At 45.0% G+C, this 27018-nt stretch overlaps 1 protein-coding gene across 1 annotated transcript; it reads right to left on the bottom strand.

Annotated features, from left to right (window-relative positions):
• Nucleotides 1-2037: 2037 nt before the first annotated feature.
• On the bottom strand, nt 2038-26895 carry mep1ba (meprin A subunit beta a). Its single transcript, XM_078398672.1, has 15 exons — nt 26830-26895; nt 26136-26154; nt 22404-22454; nt 19114-19157; nt 18919-18997; nt 16561-16678; nt 14997-15175; nt 12625-12843; nt 11172-11324; nt 10613-10828; nt 8199-8672; nt 5973-6155; nt 5165-5351; nt 4039-4243; nt 2038-2154 (listed from the first exon to the last, which is right to left on the bottom strand). The coding sequence occupies exons 1-15, from the start codon at nt 26893-26895 to the stop codon at nt 2143-2145; spliced, it is 2205 nt and encodes a 734-aa protein (XP_078254798.1). The 3' UTR covers nt 2038-2142.
• Nucleotides 26896-27018: the final 123 nt, after the last annotated feature.

Below are 27018 nucleotides of genomic sequence, written 5' to 3'. Positions count from 1 at the left end.
ACACTACATCTTATCTAAACTACAATTAAGACAAAAACAACAAAAAACACAAAAGACAAACGGACTGCAGGCAAGCCGCAGCTGCGAGGGCAGTGCTGGCTCTGCATGGAGTTTTGGTGGAGAGAGTCAAAAATGTCAAATTCCTGGGCGTGCATATTTCTGAAGATCAGCACATTGATGGAATCATAAAGAAAGGCCATCAACACCTCTACTTCCTTAGAACAAGAAGGTTGCCGAATACTCTCTTGATCTCGACTGAGCGATCGTTTTGCTGAACACCTTTCTCCTGGTTGCCAACCACTTTCACTCCCCTTCCCATTTCCACACTGACCTTTCTGTCCAGGGCCTCCTCCATTGTCAGAGTGAGGCCAATCGCAAATTGGACGAACAGCACCTAATATTTCGTTTGGGCAGCTTGCAACCCAGCGGTATGAGTATTGATTTCTCTAACTTCAAGTAACCCTTGCTTTCTCTCTTTCTCTGTCCCTCCTCCACCCTCGTCGTGGTACTTGTTGCACTGGCATTGTGGTGTGTTTCATTTTATTACTCGTTTTCACCTAGCCCATAGCCAACAATGGACTGCTTCCTTGATCATCATCACTTTTTTGCATATCTTTCCTTTCTTTGTTCTATATCTCTCCATGTCGCTGTCTATATCTCTTGTTCCCCTCTCCCCTGACTCTCAGTCTGAAGAAGGTTCTCGACCCGAAACGTCATCCATTCCTTCTCTCCAGAGATGCTGCCTGACCTGCTGAGTTACTCCAGCATTCTATGTCAATCCTCGGTGTAAACCAGCATCTGCTGTTCCATCCCACACTCTCTTGAATTTCTACAGGTGTACAGTAGAGACCAAACTAACTGGTTGCATCACGGCCTCGTTCTGCACCTCGAACGCCCAGGAATGAAGTAGACTGCAAAAAGTGGTGTACACTGCCCAGTACATCACGGGCATTGACTTTCCCACCATCAAGGGAATCTAGAGGTGTCGCTGCTTCAAGAAGGCTGCCAGCATCATCAGAGATCCATACCACCATTGCCACGCTCTCATTTCACTCCTGCCATCAGGAATGTTTAGGAGTCTGAAAACTGCAACATCCTGGTTCAGGAGTAGCTTCCTCCCAACAACCATCAAGCTATTAAACACTACAACCTCCAAATAAGCTCCAAACTACATAGACTTGGGGGGCATTGTTTTTGTCTTTCCACTTTTATTGTTTGTTTAAAAAGTTCCGTGTACTGAATATTTTTTGTTGTTTATTGTAGTATTTTCAGAGTACCATATTTACATATCTGTTGTGCTGCTGCGTAAGAATTTCATTGTTCCGTTTCGGGACATATGACAATAAAAATTCTTGATTCCTGACTCTGATTCTTGAAAATCAATTTTTTGTTTGGTGATGCAGCATGGAAACAAGCCTACTAAGTCCATGCTGACCATCGATTACCCATTCACACGAGTTCTATCTTATCACAACCTTTCATCCACTCCCTACACATTTGAGGCAATTTTGTAGAGGACAATTAACTTACAAACACACGTGCCTTTGGAATGTGGGAGGAAACTGGAGCAGCTGGAGGAAACCCATGCGGTCACAGGGAGAACATGCACACTCCACACAGGCAGCACCCGAGGTCAGGATTGAACCTCAGTCTCTGGCGCTCTGAGGCAGCAGCTCTACCGCTGCGCCACCAAGCCATCCTTGCTATCACAAGTTGTAAATGGAATCTTCAATCCTAAATTTCTCACATGACAACATATGATCAAATGTATAATATATCTAATATGTTTGGGTAGCATGCAAAACAAAGATTTTTCAGTAGCTCAGTTCATGTCACTATAATAATGAAAGTCCTAACCTATCTAAATTGTGCTCCGCCTGTGATTACAATCACACCCAGTTCAGTTATTATTTTGCAATCATTTTATTTGGCATTTTCAAGCTATGATAAATATTAGGTGTTGTAAAAGTAGAGATTGTTGTAATAAGCTGATTTCATGCGGTTTTCAAATGAAAGTCAGATATTTGTCAAGCTAAATCATGATTTACAAATCTGCACAGATTAATTGGGATCTGCACAAGACCATACTTGCTTGTCGTTTCCTGTCTCTTTTCCGTGCTGTAAGACTTTTCTATGGCTTCTTCAGAATGCCGTCTGTTAAAAAAACAATTTATTCAACACTGTTGATGCTGAAACGATAAGGCTCTGAGTAAAGTTACCGGGCAAAGTTTTTAGTCTTTGAGTCATTAGATGTTAGACTTTAGAGATACAGCGGGGAAACAGGCCCTTCGGCCTATCGAGTCCACGCCAACCAGCGATCATCCCTGTACATTAGCGCCATCCTACTTACTAGGGACAATTTACAAGTTTTACTGAAGCCAATTAACCAACAAACCTGTACGTCTTTGGAGTGTGGGAGGAAACCGGAGCACCCAGAGGAAACCCATGCGGTCACAGGGAGAACGTACAAACTCCATACAGACAGCACCCGTAGTCAGGAGCAAACCTGGGTCTCTAGTGATGAAAGGCAGCAACTCTACTGCTGCATCATGCCGATGAGCCATAGAGTCATACAGCATGGAAACAGTCTCTTCAGCCCAACTTGTCCAAGATGCCCCATCTAAGCTAGTCCCTTTTACCTGGATTTTGTCCATATCCCTCTAAACCTTTCCCATCCATGTACTTGTCCAAATGTCTTTGAAATGTTGTTATTGTACTTGCCTCAACCTCGGTACATGTGACAATAATAAACTAAACTACTCCCTCTGATACCCATCACCCTCAATGTAAAAATGTTGGCCCTTAGGTTCCTATTAAATCTTTCCCCTCTCACCTGAAACTTATGCCCTCTAGTTCTTGGCTCCCCTACTCTGAATAAAAGGCTATGTGCATTCACTTTATCTATTCCCCTCATGATTTTTTACAACTCTGTAAAATCACCCCAGATACATGGATAGGAAGATATTGAGGGATACATGTCAAATGCATCATGTTCGGCACAAACATTATGGGCTGAAGGGCCTGTTCTTCTGCTATGTCGTTGTATGTTCCAAATGGAGCTACATTAGATGGGGCACCATGGTCGGCACGGACGGGGTGGGCCGAAGAGCCTGTTTCCATGCTATATGACTAAGAAACATTCAAATACCGGAAAAAAGACACAAAGTGTTGGAGGAACTCAGCCGGTTTGGCAACTTCTTTAAAGAACCTGGACAGGTGACATCTTGGGTCAGAACTCTTCATCAGTCTGAAGAAGGATCCTGACCCAAAACTGTTACGTATTTCCCAGAACAATAACAACAACAAAGGAGTAAGTAATTTAACTGTAACTAATCTTCAAACATGGTACATCTCCCTAACTTACATAAAATGGCTGCAGCCTTTTAAACTGTGTCCCGGCCAAGTCCCGCGTAAGTCCCGCGTCCCCTTCCTCTGTTCGGACGGTATTCCCAATCTACCGTGCACGCGGGACCTTCCTGGCCAGCAGTGATGCCAACACACATGCGTGGAAGTTAAACGTTCAAGACGGTTCAGAAACGTCACCTATCCATGTTCTCCAGACATACTGTCTGATCCGCGGAGTTACTCCAGCACATTGTGTCTTGTTTCATAAACCAGCAAAAGCAGTTTCTTGCCTAGAGTCACACAGCATGAAAACAGGCCCTTCGACCCATTTTGCCCACGCCGACCAATATGCCCCATCTACACTAGTCCCACCTGCCTGCATTTGGCCCATATCCCTCTAAACCTGTCCTATCTATGTACCTGTCTAAATGTTTCTTAAACATTGTGATAGTACCTGCCTCAACTACCTCCTCCGGCAGCTCGTTCCATACACCCACCACCCTTTGTCTAAATAAGTTGCTCCTCAGGTTCCTATTAATTCTTTCCCCCCTCATCTTCAACCTATGTCCTCTGCGCATTCACCTTATCTATTCCTCTCATGATCTTGTACACCACTCCATTCTTATACGCTTCTCCACTTAAGTACTGGATTTACTCAGAGTCGCACATTATAGATCAGTTTGCGACACTCACGTTGGCCAAGTTGATTCCTTTGTCCGACTTGTCCATTTGTTTCCGGTATCTTCGCTTCAGGCAGTATGCGGTGAGCAGTGTGACCAACAACATACCGAAGAAGATGGCCACAGATGAAGCCACGGCAATCACAACTGTGTCCTCCTGCTCACCAAAGTGCTCACAGTGTTTGCCCGAATACCACCAGTTCTCACCAGTCAGGCATCTGTTAAACAACACTGGCATTTACCTCCTGGCTAACCATTTAGTTCACTGGTTAGTTTCATTTAGTTCAGTTTATAGTCATGCATACCGAGGTACAATGAAAATCTTTTTTTTGCGTGCTAACCAGTCAGCAGAAAAAATATACATGATTACAATCGAGCCATCCACAGTGTGCAGATACATGTTCATTAGTTGATTGGTACAAGTACAGGTTATGGGGAGAAGGCAGGAGAATCGGGTTGAGAGGGAAAGACAGATCAGTCATGATTGAATGGAGGATTAAACCTGATGGGCCGAATGGCTTAATTGTGCTACTATAACTTATGAGTTTATGAATATGATAAAGGGAACTTACAATTTACAGAAGCCAATTAGCCCACTAACCTGCATGTCTTTGGAGTGTGATAGGAAACCAGAGCACCTGGAGAAAACCCACGCAGTCACAAGGGAAAACGTACAAACTCCATACAGACAGCAGCCAAGGTCAGCCGATGAGCACGAGTCTTTAATCCCCCAAACCAACCCTCCTCTCGGCTTATAATCAAGGACGAGTCTCATCCGGGTCACTCCCTCCACTCCTCTCTCCCATCAGGCAGAAGACAGAAGTTTGAAAACACACACCTCCAGATTCAGGGACAGTTTCTACCCAGCAATTATCAAGCAATTGAACCGTCCTCTCATCAGCTAGAGAGCGGTCCACCTCATTGGGGACCTTTGAACTTTCTTTAATTGGACTTCAATGTTATACCTTTACGTTAAATGTTGTACTCTCTATCCTTTATCTGTGCACTAAGTGCAGCTGATTGTCTGTAAACCATCCTGAATGGTCTAAAAGGAGTACATAAATAAGATACTTTTGGATTAATGTTAATTCAAGTGGTCCATCTCAATGAAACATTGTACAAATAACAAAAGCCTTTACCTGCAGGTGGGTTCTCCATTTTGAACAATACAGACCCCATCATTTTCACATTGAAAGCCAATGCAAGACTCTGGGCGATTGGTTACTGGCTTGTTGGTCGAGGTGGGATCGGGATTTGTAGGCACCTGTGTGGTAGTGTGACTGGGCACTGGTGGGGTCGGCTGAGTGGCCACAAGATGCGATGCATCTGTCAGGATAAAGCGACGAGTCATATCACACGCGATAGATTCCTCACTGCCCTTCCGACGCATCTTCCCAAGCTCCTCAAAGACGGCGCAGCGGTAGAGTTGCTGCCTCACGGCTTCAGAGTCCTGGGTTCAATCCTGACTATGGGTGCTGTCCGTACGGAGCTTGTACGTTCTTCCTGTGACCGCGTGGGTTTTCCCCGGATGCTCCGGTTTCCCCTCTCACGCAGGTTTCAACAAAACCCACTGAGCTTGTCCAGCACATGTTGTTTTCATGTTTTTTGCATCTGCAGTTCCTTGCTTGAGTTTAGTTTCAAACATACAGCGTGGAAACAGGCCCTTCGGCCCATCAAGTCCGCACTGACCAACGATCACACCTTCACCATGTCTCTCCTGCACACTCGGGACAATTTTGCAGAAGCCAAATAACGTACAAACCTGTCAGTCTTTGGAATGTGGGAGGAAACTGGAGCACCCGGAGAAAAGCCACACCATCACGGGGGGAACGTACAAACTCTGTACAGACAGCACCCATAGTCAGGATCGAACCCGAGACTCTAGTGCTGTAAGGCAGCATCTCTACCGCTGCACTACAGTGCTGTCCTTAATAAATAGAATCATACCTTCCATGGTTAATAGGAAATAAGCATCATCTCCCTTACAGAACTCTCTACTTTTCAGTCGTTCGTGGGATAAGAATGTACTGATTCCCATCCCTGGTCCCCGGTAATACGAAGTGCCATTGGGCTCCGTCATGAGATGTCCCACTTTGCTCGGCTTGTCCCAGAAGAAGAAAGTTTGGTTGCCTGTAAACCAAATCAGAGAGGGATTACCGTGCCTGCACTGGATCATTAAGCACCAAAGCTCAGCAAGCGTGGACTCGGCGACCGTTTCCCCAAACACTTAGGCTTGGTCCATGAAGGCCTGTTGGATCTCCCGATCACTAAATATTTTTACTCCTTCCCATTTCCACACTGATCTTTCTGTCCTGGGCCTCCTCCATTGCCAGATTGAGGCCACACGCAAACTGCAGGAACAGCATCTCATATTCCGCTTGGGTAGCTGACAACTCCTTCCCCACCCTAGTTGTCCTGCCAGTTCCACTGTTCGCATCTATATATCTCTTCGTTTTCACCTCTTCCACTGCCAACAATGGTCTATTATGGGCTCCATCTTTCCTTGGTCATCGGTGCCGGCTCATTGGTTCTGAACCTTTTCATACCTTTAGTTTCCCTCTACCCTGACTCACAATCTGAAGCAGAGTTTCGACCCCAAACGTCACTTAATTCTTGTCTCCACAGATGCTGTCTGATCCGCTGAGTTACATCTCAGTGTCTATCTTCAGTGTGAACATTGAATTCTCCAACTTTAGCCAATCTCTAGCAACCTCTCCCCTATTTCCCCACGACCCCCCTTTCTCCAAATTCCTTCCCTGCCCTATACCCCACCTGAACTCGCACCTATATCTCTCCTCACACTCTCCCTCCATCTACATTCCTTCCTCTGACTTCACAATTCGCAACACTTCAATCCTTTTGTCCCACACCCTTTTGTTTTAATCATCTCTGGCCTTTGTCCAACCATTTGCCTACCAAAAAACCTCTTACCTCTGTTCACCTATTAACTGCCATGTGTTGTCCTGCCCATCCTCCCTTCTAGCTTTCTTCCCTCCCACCCCAACCCCCCACAATCAGTCTGAATAAGGGTCTCAGTCTGAAAACTCACCTATCCATGTTCTCCTTGGATGCTGCCTGACTCACTGAGTTACTCCAGCACTTTGTGTCCCACAATTTATCACCTACTCTGCTGTCCTTTTACCTTGTATTTAACCACCTTGAAAGTGGTTTCACAATTAGATCAGGTGGTCAAGAAGGCTTTTGGCACTTGGGCCTTCATTAGTCAGAGTACTGAGTACAGACGTTAGGAGGTCATGTTACAGTTGTACAAGACATCGGTGTGGCCACAAGGAGTACAGTGTTAGGTTTTGGTCACTCTGTCATAGCAGAGATGTTAAGCTGGAAAGAGTGCAGAACTTTATTTAGTTTGGTTCAGAGATACAGCGCGGAAACAAGCCTTTCAGCCCACTGAGTCTGCACCCCCCGCATATTAACACTATCCTACACTAGGGATAATTTTTATATTCATACCAAGCCAATTAACCTACAAACCTGTATGTCTTGGGAGTGTGGGAGGAAATGGAAGTTCCCGGAGAAAACGCATGCAGTCACCGGGAGAGCGTACAAAATCCATGCAGACAATCACCCGTAGCCAGGATCGAACCCAGGTTTCCGGTGCTGTAAGCGCTGTAAGGCAGCAACTCTACCGGTACACCACCATGCCACCCTTGAAGCGCAGGATGATGAATGATGATCTTGTAGAGGTGTACGAGATCATGAGAGGAATAGACAGGTAATTGCAGTCTTTTACCCAAAGTCAGGGAATCGAGAACCAGAGCACATACAGTAGGTTTAAGGTGAGGATGGGAAAGATTTAATAGGAACTCGAGGGGTCAGTTTTTCACACAGAGGGTAGTGGATGTATGGAACGAGCTGCTGGATGAGGTAGTTGAGGCAGATGCTATCACAACGTTTAAGAAACAGGTACCTGAATAGGAGAGATTTCGGTGGCAGGTGCGCAGGCAGATGGGACTAATGTGGATGGGACATGTTGATCGGTTTGGGCAAGTTGGGCCGAACTCTGTATAACTCTATGAAACCCATTTGCCATTGCTGTGCCCGTTAATATTTCTTTTTAATCTGACTCTATCATCACCATTCACGACATTATGTTTCATGAGTTACTCCAAAGCGTTGTGTCTCTTTTTAAGGCGAAGCAAGATGTGAGCTTACCTTCGGTTTTGGTTTTATTTGGGTCGGTGGTCACGCTTCTTTGGTGGGACATCCGGCGTCTGATATCAGGCTGCTGGTCCATCAGGAGCATGGTACCTTGCATCCATGGGCAGGGCCATTGTAGAGCATCATCGTTGATTCCGCTGACCAAGTGCAAGAACACGCCGAGGTAGAAGGGCCGCTCGGACGTCCCGTTTACCTGGAGCTTGACCTGAAAGGCATACCCTTCCTTGGAGTAATACCTTGGGCTGTGGACAGCGCCTTGTAACCCCGAAGGGCTCGTGTTCAGCAGGTCGGTGAAGTTCCTGATGCGCCACGCATGTGTCGGGCAGAAGGTTTCCGAGAGGTTGACATCGTCGATGGAAATGCCTCCATTGGAGGGAGCACCTCCCTTCACCCCTTCAAAAACAATGCGGAACTTTCCAGAGACGCCTAGTTTGACATGGTGAAGCTGCCAGTAATTCAGGCCCAATTCTGTTATGGGATAACAAAATTTAAAAAGTAATTTAAGATTTTAAGACATTTTAAAGGCTTGCGTTTTTAAAGACTGCCGATTTTCCGACACCTTTGGTTCCACTGCTTTTCTGGATTATCTGATTTGCTGGACCAACAGAGGTCACAGTCTACGAGAGGAGTCGAACCATTCTGGAACGGTCCGCTGAGGGGACGGTAAATAGGGACTGTAGGGGACTGCAACTAAATGGAATGATTGTAATCAAGTATTGCCTTTCTGCTGACCGGTTAGCACGCAACAAAAAGCTTTTCACTGTACCTCAGTACACGTGGCAATAAACTAAACTGAACTGAAGGGGCCGAGATACCGGTCGCAAAGTTGGCTTCAGAAGCTGGCGATGGGGCCGGAGTTCCAGAGTCCTCCAACAAGGAGTGATTGACACCACCAGACTCAGGAACAGCTTCTTCCCCTCTGTTCTGAACGGTCCTTCCATAAGCTAGGGTACTGTCTGATTCACCTCTACCCCATTGCCGACATTGGACTTTGTTCATTAGTTCATAAGGTTCTGTGATAAGAGCAGAATTAGGCCATCAGACCCATCAAGTCTACTCTGCCATGCAATCATGGCTGATCTAACTCTCCCCTCTTAACCGCATTCTCCTGCCGACTCGCTATAACACCTGACACTCGTATTAATCAAGAATCTATCCATCTATGCCTTCAAATTTTCCATGGCCTTCACAGCCTTCTGTGGCGATGAATTCCACAGATTCACCACCCTCTGACTAAAGAAATTCCTCCTCATCTCCTTCCGAAAGGAACGTCCTTTTATTCTGACGCTATGACTGATGGAAACATCCTCTTCACATTCGCTTTATTCAGGCCTTTGTCTCTGGAACTGATGCGCTACAATGCTGAAATCTATATTCTGCACTCAGTATCTTTCCATTTACTCTACCTATTGTATTCGGAGTTTGAACTAATTGTATTTGTATATAGTATTATCTGCCCCAATTGGATAACATGCAAAAGAAACCTTCTCATGGTATCTTGGTACACATGCAAATAATAACCTAAACCTTTGAGGTGAGTGTGAAAAGACGTGTCCATCATTATAGAAGATAGCCACAAAAAGCTGGAATAACCTCAGCGGGTCAGGCAGCATCTCTGGAGAAAAGGAATAGGTGACATTTCAGGTCGAAACCCTTCTTCAGACTGCGAATTGGGAAAGGGAACCAAGAGATATAGATGAAAGAAAGATATTCAAAAAGCAACAAGGATCAAGGAAAGGTGGAGCCCACAATGGTCCATTGTTGGCCATCGAATAGGTGATAACGAGTTATACAGACTATAAAACTCAGCAGGACGACAGTGAAATGAGTATGATGGCTCGGGTGGGGGAGGGACGGAGAGAGAGGGGATGCAAGGGGTACTTGAAGTTAGAGAAATCAATATTCATACCACATCCTTATGTCCATAATTATTACAGATATGCCAAGGATCTCATAGAAAAGTACAGCACAGGAACAGGCCCTTTGGCCCACCACGGCTGAGATTCGTTAATGCCAAGCTAAACTAATCACATTTGCCTGCACATTAATCTATATCCCTCCATTCCCTGCATATCCATGTGCCTATCTAAAAGCCTCTTAAATGCCACGATTGTATCTGCCTCCACCACCTCCACCCATCGGCGCGTTCCGGGCACCACCACCTTCAATGTGAAAAATCTTGCCCCGTGCATCTCCTTTGAACTTTGCCCTTCTCACCTTAAAGTTACCCCCTCTAATATTTGATATTTCCATTATGGGAAAAGGTTCAAGCAGTCTACCCTATCCATGCCTCTCAAAATATTATTTACTTCTATTTGGTCTTCATGCAACCTCCAATGTTCCAGAGAAAACAATCCAAGTCCGTCCAACCTTTTATTCTCAAGTATTCTCTGTTGTTAGTAACATACCAGCTACTTTTGCCACTTTGGTCAAAGTGCCGTTGGGATTTGTTTCGTTGTAACCTCTGACCCAAATGTTTAGTTCGTCTCCCTCACTGCCACTGTTGAAGGCGTAGAATTCCAGGCACTGGAAGCCCCGTTTTGGGTAAAAGATCCTGGTCTCCAAAAACGCCCTGTGTCCCACTTGGCCCGAACTGGTGCTGAAATGCATGAAGAATCCACTGCCTGCAATGTAGAAGGAATGAAACCTCATTAATGAAGTCAGCTTCCTCTGTGTGTCTGTTTGTGTGGACTGACATTTAGGGCCGCACAGTGGTGCAGCTGGTAGAGCCGCTGCCTCACAGTACCAGAGATCCGGGTTCGATCCTGACCTCGGATCGTGTCTGTGTGGAGTTTGTACATTCTCCCTGTGACGGCGTGGTTTCCTCCGGGTGCTCCGGTTTCCTCCCACATCCAAAAGACGTGCGGTTAATTGACCTCTAACAAATTCACTGTAGAAATTCTGGACTTTCATTTCAGTGAAGCGCAAATCATTTCCTTGCATTATGCTGGTGATGGACATGTTTACCTTTGCAGTCGCCCATGTTGGTGAAGTCTTTGGCAGGCCCACCTGGAGCCTGAGAAACATGCTGCCAGTCTGCGTTGTCCTCTGGACTCTGTATCATGCCACAGATACTTTCACCTTCGAAGCTGCACCTGTCCAGAAAGCTCAGCGAAGTGGCTGGCCAGAAACAATACAGGAGATAGCTGAGAATTTGCCATTCTCCACGAATTAAGAGTTAACATTTCGAGATAGCATCAGTAACAGAAGATAAACACAAAATGCTTCTCAGCACAAGTTGCCTCTCAGGTTCCTTTCAAATAATTTCCATCACCTTAAAACTGTGCCCTCTAGTTTTTGATTCCTCAACCCTCTGTAAAAGACTCACCCTATCTATGCCCCTCAGGATTTTATAAACCTTAATAAGATCATTCAGCCTCTAACACTCCAAGGAATAAAGTCTTAGCCTGCTCAACCTCTCCATATACCTCAGGCCCTCAAGTCCTGGCAACGTGTAGGTGAATGGTAGACTCTAGGGGAGGTTAATGAGAATGCAAAGATATTAAAAAGTTGGGATTAACGAAAGGTTGTGTCCATGCCATATGTCTCTATATCCCCATTTGTCCCAACAAGGAACTTCAGATGCAGGTTTACCAAGGAAAGATACAAAATACTGGAGTAATACGACGGGTCAGGCAGCATCTCTGAATAAAAAGAATAGGTGATGTTTTGGGTCAGAACCCTTCTTCAGACTGCAGGACCCCTGTAACAGAAAGGAACAGTTTCTTGTATTCCTTGGAGCACAGGAGGGTGAGGGGTGATTTTATAGAGGGGGTCACAAAATCATAAGAGGAATAGATGAGGGAGAGTAAGGGAATCGAGTACCAGAGGACATAGGTTGAAGGTGAGGGAAGAAAGATTTAATTGGAACCGGAAGGGTAACTTTTTCATACAAAGAGCGGTGGGTGTATGGAATGAGCTGCCGGAGGAAGATACAAATGACGTAAATGGTAGCTCTCTCATTGTTGATAGGATGGTTCAGTTGCCTGATTACAACTGGGAAGAAACTGTCCCTGAATCTGGGGGTGTGAGTTTTCTGTACCCTCTTGCCGGATGGGAGAGGGGAGAAGAGGGAGTGACCGGGGTGAGACTCGTCTTTGATTAAGCAAGTGGCCTTGCAGAGGCAGTGTGAGATGTAAGTGGAGTCAATGGAAGGGATGTGTAGGAGAAAAAAAACTGCAGATGCTGGTTTAAATCGATGGTAGACACAAAATGCTGGAGCAACTCAGCGGGTCAGGCAGCATCTCGGGAGAGAAGGAATGTGTGACGTTTCGGGTCGAGACCTTTCTTCAATGGAAGGGAGTTTGATTTGTGTGATGATCTGGGCTACGTTCACAATTCTCTGCAATTTCTTGAGGTCTTGGCTGGAGCTGTTCCCAAACCATGCTGAGATGCATCCCGATATGATGCTGGTACTTACTGCAGTTGTAGAGACGGTTGAGTTTTTGAAGGTCGGAATCGCTGAACTCCATGCGCTGTCCGATCACATTACTGAATTCGGCGATCTTGGTGACTATTGTTGGTTCTGTGCCATTGTTGAATGCCGTGGAGCTGTAGTGCATCACTGAAGTATAGTCGTACGGGATGTTCTGAGTATTGCTCACCTTATCGTCATACTTATTGAAATTGTGTTCTTTACCTGAATCAACAATAACAAAAACTCATCAGGCCACTGCTTTAAAAATGCAAGAAAACAAGAAATAGTACAGAAATAGAAATGTACAGCAGCACAGTGGCGCAGCAGTAGAGTTGTTGGCTTACAGCGGCAGAGACCCGGGTTGATCCTGACCACAGGTACTGTCTATACGGAGTTTGTACGTTTAGTTTAGTTTAGAGATACAGTGCGGAAACAGGCCCTTCGGCTCACTGAGTCCACATCAACCAGCAATCCCCACACATTAACACTATCCTACACACACTAGGAACAATTTACATTAATACCAAGCCAATTAACCTACAAACCTTTGGAGTGTGGGAGGAAAAAGAAAATCTTGGGGAAAACCCACGGGGAGAACATACTGACAGCATCCGTAGTCAGTTCGACCCCTCTCTCTTTTGCTCCATCACCAACCAAGCTCATGGCTTAGCTGAGCTTCACTACAACTCAACTTTCTTGCCCTGTCCTTGTTTAATGGTTTAAAAACTCATCTCCATCTTGAATCTATTCTCATGGTTTCGGTTTAGGTTTATTACTGTCACGAGTACCGAGTTACAGTGAAAAGCTGTGTTTTGTATGCTATCCAAACGATAAGATATGTCATGCATAGATACGATCAGTTCAAACTCAAGTACAATAGGTAGAGCAAAGGGGAAGATACAGAGTGCAAAATATAGTTCTTAACGTTGTAGCACATCAGTTCCAGAGACATTGTGCGCAGAGGTGAATTGGACAGTACCCTAGCTTCTGGAAGGACCGTTCAGAAGCCTGATAACAGAAGGGAACAAGCTGTTCCCGAGTCTGGTGGTGTGCGCTTTTCAGCTTTTATTGGGTCGATAAAACCCTTCTCCAGACATAGGAACCATTTTCAACGAGGAACCATGTTCTGTCCTTGGTTGCACTCGTGACTTTGGATTTTTTTTCACTAGTAGTGGGGTTATTCATTATTTGATTTTTGTTTATTAACTATGAGTATTGTGGTTCCAGGCCTGCTGTGCTGCCCATGACAATTTAGAAAGAAAAGTCATAATGAACCCTGAGTGATTTTTTTGCCCCAGGCACCCTCGAATACCAACCCAATTCTCCAGCATTTCCAAGTTCCTTTATCTGAATACTCTTGCACAGGTTCAGTTTAGTTTCGTTTATTTTCACGTGTACCAAGGTACAGTGAAAAGCTTTCTGTTGCTTACTATCCAGTCAGCGGAAAGTATGTATTGGATTACAACCGAGCCATCCACAGTGTACAGTGGTGAGACCAACCGCAGACTGGGCAATCGTCTCGCTGAACACCTTCACTATGTCCGCCTTGGCCTACGTGATCTCCTGGTTGGCCAACACTTTAACTCCCCTTCTCATTCCCTCACTGACCTTTCTGTCCTGGGCCTCCTCCACTGTAAGAGTGGGGCCAAACGCAAATTGGAGGAACAGCATCTCATATTTTGCTTGGGCAGTTTACAACCCAGTAATATGCACATTGATTTCTCTAACTTAAAGTAACTTTTGCAATCCCTCTCTCTCCGTCACTCCCCCACCCTAATCATCGTGCTAGTTTCACTGTCCTCCTGCTTAGTTGCACTGTTTGTACCCTCTCCTTATCACCTTCACCTCAGCCAACAGTTGACCATTGTGGGCTCCACCTTTCCTTGATCATCGTTGCTGCCATTGATTTGTTCTTTGCATTCCTTTCATTCATTTGTTCTTTGCACCTTTTCCTGTCTCTACTTTCTCTCTCCTTGACACTCAGTCTGAAGAAGGGCCTCGACCCAAAACGTTACCTATTCCTTTTCTCCAGAGATGCTGCCTGAGTTACTCCAGCAATTTGTGTCTATCCACAGTGCACAGATACAGGATAAAGGGATTAATGTATAGTGCTTGATGAAGGCCATTAGAGTCCAATTAAAGATAGTCTGAGGGTCTCTAATGAAGTTGATTGTAAGTCAGGACTGCTCTCCAGTCGTTGATAGGATGGTTCAGTTGCCTGATGTCAGCTGGGAAGAAACTGACCTTAAGGTGAAGATGTGGAGGTTTGGAAAGGGTGCAGAGGAGATTTACAGAATGGTTTACCAGAATGTCATTGTTCTGTTGTAGGGACATGTGACAACTAAACAGTCTTCACTCTTGACTCGTGACCTTACCGTTATCAATCCTGTCCCACATGATTTTGACGTAGTCATCGCGATCGGGTCGTGACTGCTCGTGCCAGAATCCCAGCGCATGCAGGAACTCGTGTTCAATGGTCGCTATTCTCTCACACCTCTCACCGATCGAGAGCTTCTGCTCCCCAACATGGTGATTACCCACTGAAGACCAGCACCTGAAAGATAGCGTGTTTAGAACTTATAACAGTAGAGTACTGAAACAGCCCACAATGTCTGTGCCGAACATAATGCCAACGCCATCTCATGTGCCTGCACATAATTCATATCCCTCCATTCCCTATTTATCTCTCAAATACCACTGTCATATCTGCCTCAACCACCACCCCCGGCAGTGCATTCCAGGCACTCACCACTCTTTATGTATACAACATGCCCCACACATCTCCTTTAAACTTTGCCCCTCTCGCCTGAAAGATGTGCAACCTAGCTTTTGATTTTTCCATCCTGGGAAAAAGGTTTTGACTGCCTCTCATAATTTAACAGACTTTTGGGTGGCACGGTGTCGCAGTGGTAGAGCTGTTGCCTTACAGCGCCAGAGACCAGTGTTCAATCCTGACTACGGGTGCTGTCTGTATGGAGTTTGTACATTCTCCTTGTGACCGCGTGGGTTTTCTCCGGGTGCTCCGGTTTCCTCTCACATTCCAAAGATGTACAGGTTTGTTGGTTAATTGGCTTTGGTAAAATTGTGAATTGTCCTTAGTGTGTAGGATAGTGCTAGTGTACGGGGCGATCGCTGGTCAGCGTGGACTTGGTGGGCCAATGAGGTAGATGGTACATCGGGACTGCTCTCTAGTTGGTGATAGGATGGTTCAGTTGTCTGAATACAGCTGGAAGAAACTGTCCCTGAATCTGATGGTGTGCATTTTCACACTTCTGGACCTATTACCTGATGGGAGAGGGGAGAAAAGGGAATGACCAGGGTGAGACTGGTCTTTGATTATGCCGGTGACGTTGACGAGGCAGCGTGAAGTATAGATGGAGTCAATGGAAGGGAGTTTGGTTTGTGTGATGGTCTGGGCTGAGTCCACAACTCTGCAATTTCTTGCGGTCTTGGATGGAGCTGTTCCCAAAACATGCAACTGTGGCGCCACCTAGGGGTCAAGCCACTTACTGATCGAACCTTCATCACCAGAACTAGAACGATCACATGACAGGGAGATGACGCTTGACAGTTGGAGATGACAGTTGACAGTTGGAGATTTGAAGCTCTGCTCGAGCCCACGAGTGAACAGTCAAGTGCTGTTCCTCTCAACAGCAACTAGCATCAATAGTTCTCCTAACTAAGCACACGTGTGCTCAACCACTGTTTTCGTTATTAAAACCCGTTTGATTCACAACACTTGGTTTACCACACTACAATGCTTTCAACCGAGCATAGTGCATGGGAAGTAAATGTTCCGAAGGATATGAGCCAAACGCAGGAAAATGAGACTAGCTTGGATGGAACTTCTTGGTCGGCATGGACAAGTTGGGTGGAAGCGCCTGTTTCTGTGCTGTATGACTCTAGGAGAATAATAGGAATAGTGAATCACACTCTTACCCGCTGCCTTGGAATACTGAGATGTAGTTAACCTCCCCTCTCCAAGGCTTGAAATCAATGCAGGATTTAAGGCGATATTGTTCAAATGCTTTGAGGATGACACCTTTAGCGTTGACATCTGTGGGAAAGGCATAAGAGGTCAATTTTTAAATGTTGCTTGCAAGTTGATTTACAAAAGAAAAATGGGTGACACCGTGGCACAGCTGGTTGAGCCGCTGCCTCACACCACCAGAGAGCCAGGTTCGAACCTGACAACAGATGCTGTCTGTGTGGAGTTTGAACATTCACCCTGTGACCACATGGGTTTCTTGCCACCTACCAAAGACGTACGGGTTTGTAGATTAATTGTTCCTCTGCAAATTGCCCCTAGTGTGCAGGGAGTGGATGATAAAGTAGGATAACAGAACAATGTCATATTCGGCACAGACATTGAGTGCCGATAAGATTTACGAGGATGTTGCCAGGACTTGAGGGCCTCAGCGATAGCGAGAGTTTGGATAAGCTTGGACTTTATTCCTGGAGTGCAGGAGGATGAGGGAATTTATAGAGGTGTATAAAATAATGCGGGGAATAGGTAGGAAGAATGCACAGGGTAGAGGAATCAAGAACCAGACAACAGTGTATGGAATGAGTTGCCAGAGGAGGTACTGGTGGAAGGTACGATAGTAACATGTCTCCTTGAGCTTAGTTTTGTTTAGTTTAGTTTAGTTTAAAGATACAGCATGGAAACAGGCCTTTTGGCCGACCGAGTCCACACCGACCAATGATCCTCCTACACAAGCACTATCCTACACACACTAGAGACAATTTACAATCTTTACCGAAGCCAATTAACCTACAAACCTGAACGTCTTTGGAGTGTGGGAAGAATCCAGAGCACCCGGAGAAAACCCATGCGGTCATGGAGAGAACCTACAAACTCCGTACAGACAGCAGATGTAGTCAGGATCGAACCCGAGTCTCTGGCGCTGTGAGGCAGCAACTCTACCGCGGCGCCACCGTGCCGCCATTGTTGTGATTTTGCTGTCATTTTATATTTGTGAATTTAAAAAAAGGTCTCAAATTCTCAGTTTGAAATCGCCTGAGCTTATCAACACTCTAATCGCACTTATGAGGTCAGGACAACAGTTGGAATTATATTATATAATGGAACAGTTGAAGGCCATTAAGTCCAGTGAAGTAGTCAGCAATTAAGCAAAAGGTACAAAGGTTAAAGTTCTGAAGATAATCACGAATGCTATTCGCCACCAGTATAACATTATCTGGGTGATAAAATCATGCTGAGATCGTGTTATGGGAGCCACATTGCAGTAAGGAGTTAAAATTCTTCAATAGGTAATTCATAAAATAAATTAGGAATATAAAATGAATATAGTGCTTGGGCAAAGGGCATACAGTACAATAGACAATAGACAATAGATGCAGGGGTAGGCCATTCAGCCCTTCGAGCCAGCACTGCCATTCAATGTGATCATGGCTGATCATTCACAATCAGCACCCCGTTCCTGCCTTCTCCCCATACCCCCTGACTCCACTATCTTTAAGAGCTCTATCTAGCTCTCTCTTGAAAGCATCCGGAGAATTGGCCTCCACGGCCTTCTGAGGCAGAGAATTCCACAGATTTACAACTCTCTGACTGAAAACGTTTATCCTCATCTCCGTTCTAAATGGCCTACCCCTTATTCTTAAACTGTGGCCCCTTGTTCTGGACTCCCCCAACATTGGGAACATGTTTCCTGCCTCTAACGTGTCCAATCCCTTAATAATCTTATATGTTTCAATAAGATCCCCTCTCATCCTTCTAAATTCCAGTGTACACAGGCCTAGTCGCTCCAGTCTTTCAACATACGACAGTCCCGCCATTCCGGGAATTAACCTAGTGAACCTACACTGCACGCCCTCAATAGCAAGAATATCCTTCCTCAAATATGGAGACCAAAACTGCACACAGTACTCCAGGTGCGGTCTCACTAGGACCCTGTACAACTGCAGAAGGACCTCTTTGCTCCTATACTCAACTCCTCTTGTTATGAAGGCCAACATTCCATTGGCTTTCTTCACTGCCTGCTGTACCTGCATGCTTCCTTTCAGTGACTGATGCACTAGGACACCCAGATCTCGTTGTACGTCCCCTTTTCCTAACTTGACACCATGCCAGCACACGATCCATTTCTCTCCATTCCCTGCACATCCATGTGTCCATCCAAAAGTTTCTTAAGTGCCACAAATATCATAGATTTATATTGTATGGCAACAGGCCATTTGGCCCATCACATCTATGCTGACTCGTGGGGACCCATTTATTCTTAGAACTGATTTCTTTACAGTAGGAAGATTGTAATCTGTGTTCATACCCACCTAAACTATCTTCCAGATAGTATGGAATTGTTTTTGGCCACCTGTACTTGTCATCGGAAATTGCACTTCTGTCGATGGTCTGGTTTCCACACAAAATAAAAAGTAAATCAATGATCCTGTTGGCAGTACATGGAGTAAGTTGATATAAACATTTGATTTGCCTGAACTGGGCGCCATATATTGTCACCAGCTTACCGGATCATGTCTAATATCTCCTTCGATGAGATCCAGTCCAAGTTCTGCAGAGAATGAACACAGGTTAGATTACAGGGGCTGTCTATAGGTTCTATAGGTTCCCTCTGTGACCATGTGGATCGTCTCCGGTTTCCTCCCACAGTCCAAAGACAAACAGGATTGTAGGCTAATTTGTTTCTAGTGTACGCGTGATCGCTGGCTGTCACAGATTCGGTGGGCCGAAGGGCCAGTTTCCACGCTGTATCTCTGAAGTCTAAAGTAAATTCTAAAGTAAAGTGGAAACATTTTGGAGGAGATGGAGAAGAGGATTGTACTTGGATTGAGAGATTATACCTATCGAGGAAGATTGAACATACTTTGGCTCTTTGACTAAACAAAAAGCTTTACATTGTAGCCCGGTACACATGACAATAAAAAAGTAAACCAAACTGTGTTTAGGGATTTGTGTGTTTGACCTGTACCCTGAATCTGGCTTTCAAGTGGGGCCCAGTCGCCCTCTTCATTATGGCTCAGATTGGGACTTCACACTCCAAAATATCGCATACAGCAGTGGTGAGTTTCTCGGACAGGACAGAATGTTAGGGTAGACACCAAGGAACTGCAGATGCTGATTTACAGAAAGAACCAAAGTGCTGGATTAACTCAGCAGGCTAGGCAGGATCTCCGAGAACTTGGATTTGGGACGGGACCCTTCTTGTAATGTCTCAAACATCATCCATATCCTCCAATGTTGCTACCTGACCTGCTGAGTATTTTTTCCAGTACTGTATATAAAGGCCTCTGAACAGTCCTTCTATAAGCTAGGGTACTGTCCGATTCACCTCCACTCCATTCGCGGACATTGGACTTTGTCTCTGGAGCTGATGCACTACAATGCTGTGAACTATATTCTGCATTCTGTATCTTCCCCTTTACCCTATCTAGTGTACATAAGTTTGAACAGATTGTATCTATGTAAGGTATGGTATATTTAATCTGTTTGGATAGCATGCAAAACAAAGCTTATCACTATACCTCAGTACATGTGGCAATAATAAACCTAAAAAAACCTAAAACGTAAAACTAAAACCTAATCTAGAACTAAATCTTATTTCAATATATTTTAGGGAACTTTACTGAGAGTACTCAATGATTCACTGCAGCCCCCCAAAATCTTACAGAACTTTAGAGTATATTCATTACAATAGTCACATACAGATTGATTGAAAGATCAATTGCTATTGAGGGCGTGCAGCGTAGGTTCACTAGGTTGATTCCCGGAATGGCGGGACTGTCGTATGTTGAAAGGCTGGAGCAATTAGGCTTGCATACACTGGAATTTAGAAGGATGAGGGGGGATCTTATTGAAACATATAAGATAATTAGGGGATTGGCCACATTAGAGGCAGGAAACATGTTCCCAATATTGGGGGAGTCCAGAACAAGGGGCCACAGTTTAAGAATAAGGGGTAGGCCATTTAGAACGGAGATGAGGAAGAACTTTTTCAGTCAGAGAGTGGTGAAGGTGTGGAATTCTCTGCCTCAGAAGGCAGTGGAGGCCAGTTCGGTGGATGCTTTCAAGAGAGAGCTGGATAGAGCTCTTAAGGATAGCGGAGTGAGGGGGTATGGGGAGAAGGCAGGAACGGGGTACTGATTGAGATCAGCCATGATCGCATTGAATGGCGGTGCTGGCTCGAAGGGCTGAATGGCCTACTCCTGCACCTATTGTCTATTGTCTATTGTCTATTAAGATACAGCACGGCAACAGGGCCTTTGGCTCACCGAGTCCATGCCAACCATCGATCACCCGTTCACACTAGTCCTATGTTATCCAACTTTCACATCCACTCCCTACACACTTGGGACAATTTACAGAGGGCCAATTAACCTACGAACCCGCACACCTTTGGGATGTGGAAAGAAACCCACACGGTCACAGGGAGAACGTACAAACTCCACACAGACAGCACCTGAAGTAGGAATCCTGAGAGGTGTTCTCCTTCCTTCTTGTAGATAACCTTTGTGGGCCTTTATTCCTGTGCTTACCGCATCTTGCTAATCCTATGAATAGTTCTGGATTCTGACTCCAGTAGAAAGTTATCTTTGTTCTAATTAAATTGCAGTCAAAGCACTTTCCTATACTAATTACTCCATTGACCTTGCTACTGTGACCTTTAAGTTACCTTTACTCAGTTAACCCAATTTCCCATCATCCTTTTCCAGTAAGGCACTTTAAGTCAGGCAACCAGCATAATCAAGTACCAGTCTCACCCCAGTCACTCCCTCTTCTCTCCTCTCCCATCAGGCAAGAGGTGAAAAAGCACACCTAAATAAACTAAACTGAACTAAAAAGTTGACCATATTCAGGGTCACAGCTCGTAGAGCTGCTACCTTAAGGTGCCAGAGACCTGGATTTGATCCTGACCAGGGCACCCGGAGGAAACCTATGTGGTTTCTCCCACAGGGAGAATGTGCAAACTCCTCGCAGTCAGCACCCAAGGTCAGGGTAGACCCGGGTCTCTGGCGCCATGAGGTGACAGCTCTACCAGCTGAGCCACTGTGCTACCCAAAGAAGTCAGTAGGAGTACGTAACTGAATTACTGCCCTGTGATCAGTCTGGGCACACTGCAGGTTAGAGGTGCATTAGGAACTGGGAGCCAGGAATGGCTAACCAGCTGTCTCAGTCTGCAAGGCTAAGGAGCAAAGACAATCGGACAATTAATGCCTAGGTGGGGGATGCTGGCCAGCGGGGAGCAAGGAAATCAAGCTGAATACAATTCCTGCCAAAAGGAAGCATTACTTGCATTTACATTGCAACTTCAGCACCTGTTTCAAGAGGCGCAGTTGGTAGAGCTACTGCCTCACAGCGCCAGACACCCGAGTTCGATCCTGACCTTGGGTGCTGGCTTCGTGGAGTTTGCATGTTCTTGCTGTGATTGCATGGGTTTCCCCTGTGTGCTCCGGTTTCCTCCCACATCCCAAAGGCGTACAGGCTTGGAGGTTAATTGGCCCTTTGTAAAATTGCCTCGAGTGTGTTGGGAATGGATGAGAAAGACAGTGAACGTTTAATCGATGGTCAGCATGGACTCGGTGGGCCGAAGGGCCTGTTTCTATTTTATATCTTTCAGTCAATTAATCATTGCCCCATGCAGTGAAGCAGATTTCAAAGTGTAATCCCTGTTGTTATGTTGCAGCCATGTTTGGCAAAGCAAGCCTCCATAATATGTTTTGTATTAATAATTACTGATTATAATATTGACAACTACATATCATGAAGAAATAACTATTTTTTAAAAATAATGTACCATTACCTTCATTAATATCCAAGATGTCTTGATCTAATCCATCGTCAACATCCTCATCTAAAAGAGAAGTGAGATCAAATTTCATTGTCATAATTTTCAATGCTAAGTGTACAATGCATACGTTGAACTTTCCAATTTTAGATAACACCCACCCCCCCATCCCCATCCCCCATCCCCATCCCAGTGCAAACCCATTTCTCCTGTCATGATTGACAAATTCTTGTTTAATCTGTCAATCTTATTTAATTAGTAAGGGTATCAGGGGTTACGGGGAGAACGCAGGAGAATGGGGTTGAGAAGGAAAGATAGATCAGCCACGATTGAATGGTGGAGTAAACATTGAACATTAAATGGAGTGGGCCAAATGGCCTATCTCTGTTCCTAGGAATTAATTTATGAACGTCATCGGAAACTGCTACTGTAGTTAACTTCTGCTCGTTATTTCTCTATATTTTCTTGCTGAAGAAATCTGAAGAGGTCTGAGGAAGGCACCCGACCCGAAACATTACCCAACTTTTTCTCCAGAGATGCTGCATAACCCGCTGAGTTACTCAGCATTTTGTGTCTGTCTAAGATGTTATACAAGTTGGGACATTATGTTACTGCTGTTCAATACTTGGGGAAGCAACATTTGGAGTATAATGTTCAGTGTTAGTCACCCTGGATGATGTTAAGCTGGAAAAGGTGCAGAGAAGATTGTGAGGATGTTGCCAGGACTCAAGGGCCTGAGGTATAAGGAGAGGCCTGGAGTCTGATGGGATATATTGGCAGCTACTCTTCCCTGAAGGTAGTTGAACCCCATGGGCTTTTAAAACCGTCCATTCTATGTACACCATTTATAGTGCATTCAGACCCCTTCACATTTTCCACATTTTGTTATGTTACAGCCTTTATTTTGAAATGGATTAAATTATTATTTTTTATCATCAATGCACACACAATACCCCAGAATAAAAAAGCAAAAACAGGTGATTTAAAATTTTTGCAAAGTAATTAAAAAAAGAAATAACTGAAATATCACATTTACATAAGTATTCAGACCCTTTACTCAGTACTTTGTTGAGGCACCTTTGGCAGCGATTACAGCCTCAAGTCTTCTTGGGTATGACGCTACAAGGTTGGCACACCTGTATTTGGGTAATTTCTCCCCTTCTTCTCTGCAGATCCTCTCAAGCTCTGTCAGGTTGGATGGGGAGCGTCGATGCACAGCTATTTTCTGGTCCCTCCAGAGATGTTCGATCGGGTTCAAGTCCGGGCTCTGGCTGGGCCACTCAAGGACATTCACAGACTTGTCATGAAGCCACTCCTGCATTGTCTTGGCTGTGTGCTTAGGATCATTGTCCTGTTGGAAGGTGAACCTCCACCCCAGTCTGAGGTCCAGAACGCTCTGGAGCAGGTTTTCATCAAGGATCTCTTTGTACTTTGCTCCGTTCATCTTTCCCTCGATCCTGACTAGTCTCCCAGTTCCTGCCGCTGAAAAACATCCCCACAGCATGATGCTGCCACCACCACGCTTCACCGTAGGTATGGTATTGGCCAGGTGATGAGCAGTGCCTGGTTTCCTCCAGACGTGACGCTTGGCATTCAGGCTAAAGAGTTCAATCTTGGTTTCTTCAGACCAGACAATCTTGTTTCTCATGGTCTAAGAGTCCTTTAGGCAAACTCCAAGCAGGCTGTCATGTACCTTTTATTGAGGACTGGCTTCCGTCTGGCCATTCTACCATAAAGGCCTGACTGGTGGACTGCTGCAAATATAGTTGTCCTTCTGGAAGGTTCTCCCATCTTCACAAAGGAACTCTGGAGCTCTGTCAGAGTGACCACCGGGTTCTTGGTCACCTGCCTGACCAAGGCCCTTCTCCCCCGATTGCTCAGTTTGGCCAGGTGGCCAGCTCTATGAAGAGTCCCGGTGGTTCCAAAATTCTTCCATTGTTTTATACCCTTCCCCAGATCTGTGTCTCTACACAATCCTGTCTTGGAGATCTACAGACAATTCCTTTGGCTTCATGGCTTGGTTTTTGCTCTGACATGCACTGTCAACTGTGGGACCTTATATAGACAGGTGTGTGCCTTTCCAAATCATGTTTAATTTACCACTGGTGCACTCCAATCAAGTTGTAGAAACATCTCAAGGATAATCAATGGAAACAGGATGAACCTAAGCTCAATTTTGAGTGTCATAACAAAGGGTCTAAATACTTATGTCAATGTGATATTTCAGTTATTTCTTTTAAATTACTAAACACCTGTTTTCACTGTTTCATTCTGGGGTATTTTGTGTACATTGATGATTAAAAAAAAGAATTTAATCAATTTAAAAATAAGGCTGTAACGTAACAAAATGTGGAAAAAGTGAAGGGGTCTGAATACTTTCTGAATGCACTGTACAATGCCAACTTTTTCTTCTGGATTTATTTAATCAACTGAAGGTAAACTGCCTAATCTTTGCATCAGATTCTAAACCATTGCCCATTAACCTAGACCTCTGGATACGTCCTGTAACTCGGCCCAGATAGAAAACAGAATAAATCTATCTGGAGATTCTGAGGTAGACACAAAAAACTGGTTGAAAATTATTCAGCAAAACCCAAAATGTTGGAGCAACTCAATGGATCAGGCAGCATCTCTGGAGAAAAGGAATAGATGATGTTTCTGGTCGGGACTCTTCTTCAGACTGAAAGATGAAGGTGGGAGGGGAGTTGGGGGGGGGGGGACCTGAAAGTGAGAAAAGACCAAAGCAAATCAGGGCCGGAAACAGATGACCTCAGGAAGGGTGGACACCCTTACTAATTAAGAACCTGTCAATCTCTGCCTGAAAAACACCCAATGATGGCCTCCACAGCCATCTGTGGCAATTAATTTCCCAGATTCACCACCCTCTAACCAAAGAAATTGGTCGTCATCTCATTTCTAAGGCACGTCCTTTTATTCTGAGGCTAAGCCCTCTGGTCCTAGACTCTGCCACTAGTGGTAACATCCTCTCCACATCCACTCTATCCAGGTCTTTCACTATTTGGTAGGTTTCCCTCATCCTTCTAAGCTCCAGTGAGTACAGGCCCAGTGCCGTCAAATGCTCATCGTACGAGAAGGTCAGAGATCCCAGAAAATTGTAGCATTGGAGGAGACTACAAGGATGAGGAGGGAGTAGGCATAGAACAGTACAGCACCAGAACAGGCCCTTTGAGTCACAATGTCTGTGCTGAACATAATGCCAAGTTAAACTAATAGAGAGAGTTAAAAACAGAGTAGATTTATTTTTATATTAGTATTGCTCAAGGATTAAAGAATAATAATTTAAGAGCAAGCACAGAGATTTGAGGGATAGTTTCAACACAAGGAATGAGAGATTAAGGCTTCTATAGGTGGTTTAAGAGTGTGTGAGAGGTAAGTTCTGGAGAGAGGGTAAGAGGTAGAAACAAAGAACCGCAGATGCTGGTTAATACAGAAACGGACAGAAGTGCTGGAGTAACTAAGCAGGTCAGGCAGCATCTCTGGAGAACATGGATAGGTGATGTTTCAGGTCGCGACCCTTCTTCAGTCTGGTCTGAAGACGGTGTGAAGAAGGGTCCCGACTTGAAACATCACCTATCCATGTTCTCCAGAGATGCTGACTGTCCTGCTGAGTTATTCCAGCACTTTGTGTCTTTTTCAGCCTGCAGAGATGCTTGTTATTTCTTAACCTTTCGAGCTGGCATATAAAATATACAATTATGTTCAGCAAGAAATGAAAGTAGAACTCACCTGTCTCTCCTGAGGATGGCTATAAAAAAAAATCAAAAGATAGAGATTAGCGACCAACAGCACTCATTACCCACAACACAAATTGAGGGTCCAGCATGAATAGGGTAAATGGTGGCACATTTGTTATTGTTCTATAATATTTTTAAATGTAAATTGCATAAAATTACAGATTTTTAAATAATGATTCATAATGAATAATCTTTGTAGTATATACATCAGCTGCAAATATTTGTTCACTTGCCCCTGATGTCCCTCTTAAATCTCTTCCCTCTCACCTTAAGACTATGCCTTCTAGTTTTCAAATTCTGGGGAATGGACTGTGAGCATTCAGTTTATACATGCCCCCTCACGATCTTGTACCCCTTTCACTCAGAGGGTGGTGGGTATGTGGAACGGGCTGCCAGAGGAGATGGTTGAGGCAGGTACTATAATAACATTTAAAAGACACTTGGACGGGTACATGGATAGGAAAGATTTAGAGGGTTGCAGGCCAAACGCAGGCAGGTAGGACCAGCATAGAAGGGGCATGTTAGTCAGCATGGGCTGAAGGGCCTGGTTCCATGCTGTATGACTCTATGGCCTCAATAAGATCACCCCCTCAGCCACCAATTCTTGCAAAGCCATGCAAAATAGGAACGGTTACTGACTGTAACCTGCTGCCGACAAGCAAAAAGCTGCCGAATGGTTAACTTACCAGAGCGACTGGGCTTGCTGAGATGGCGAGAGTGCAGAAGGACAGGCGGAGAAGCCAGGAAACCATCCTATCTGTCATCAGTGCATCTGTCTCTGTGTGCTTTAGGACTTTAGCATTTGACGATTTTGGTGGGGACTTTGGCATTCGAGTGTTGTGGCAGAAAGATCTCCCGAAAAAAAAAGAAAATCG

The sequence above is a fragment of the Rhinoraja longicauda genome, chromosome 4 (assembly GCF_053455715.1).
Source record: "Rhinoraja longicauda isolate Sanriku21f chromosome 4, sRhiLon1.1, whole genome shotgun sequence".
NCBI classification, from domain to species: domain Eukaryota; kingdom Metazoa; phylum Chordata; class Chondrichthyes; order Rajiformes; family Arhynchobatidae; genus Rhinoraja; species Rhinoraja longicauda.
Note: the sequence above shows the minus strand (reverse complement) of the source record. Positions and strands in the feature narration are given on the sequence as shown.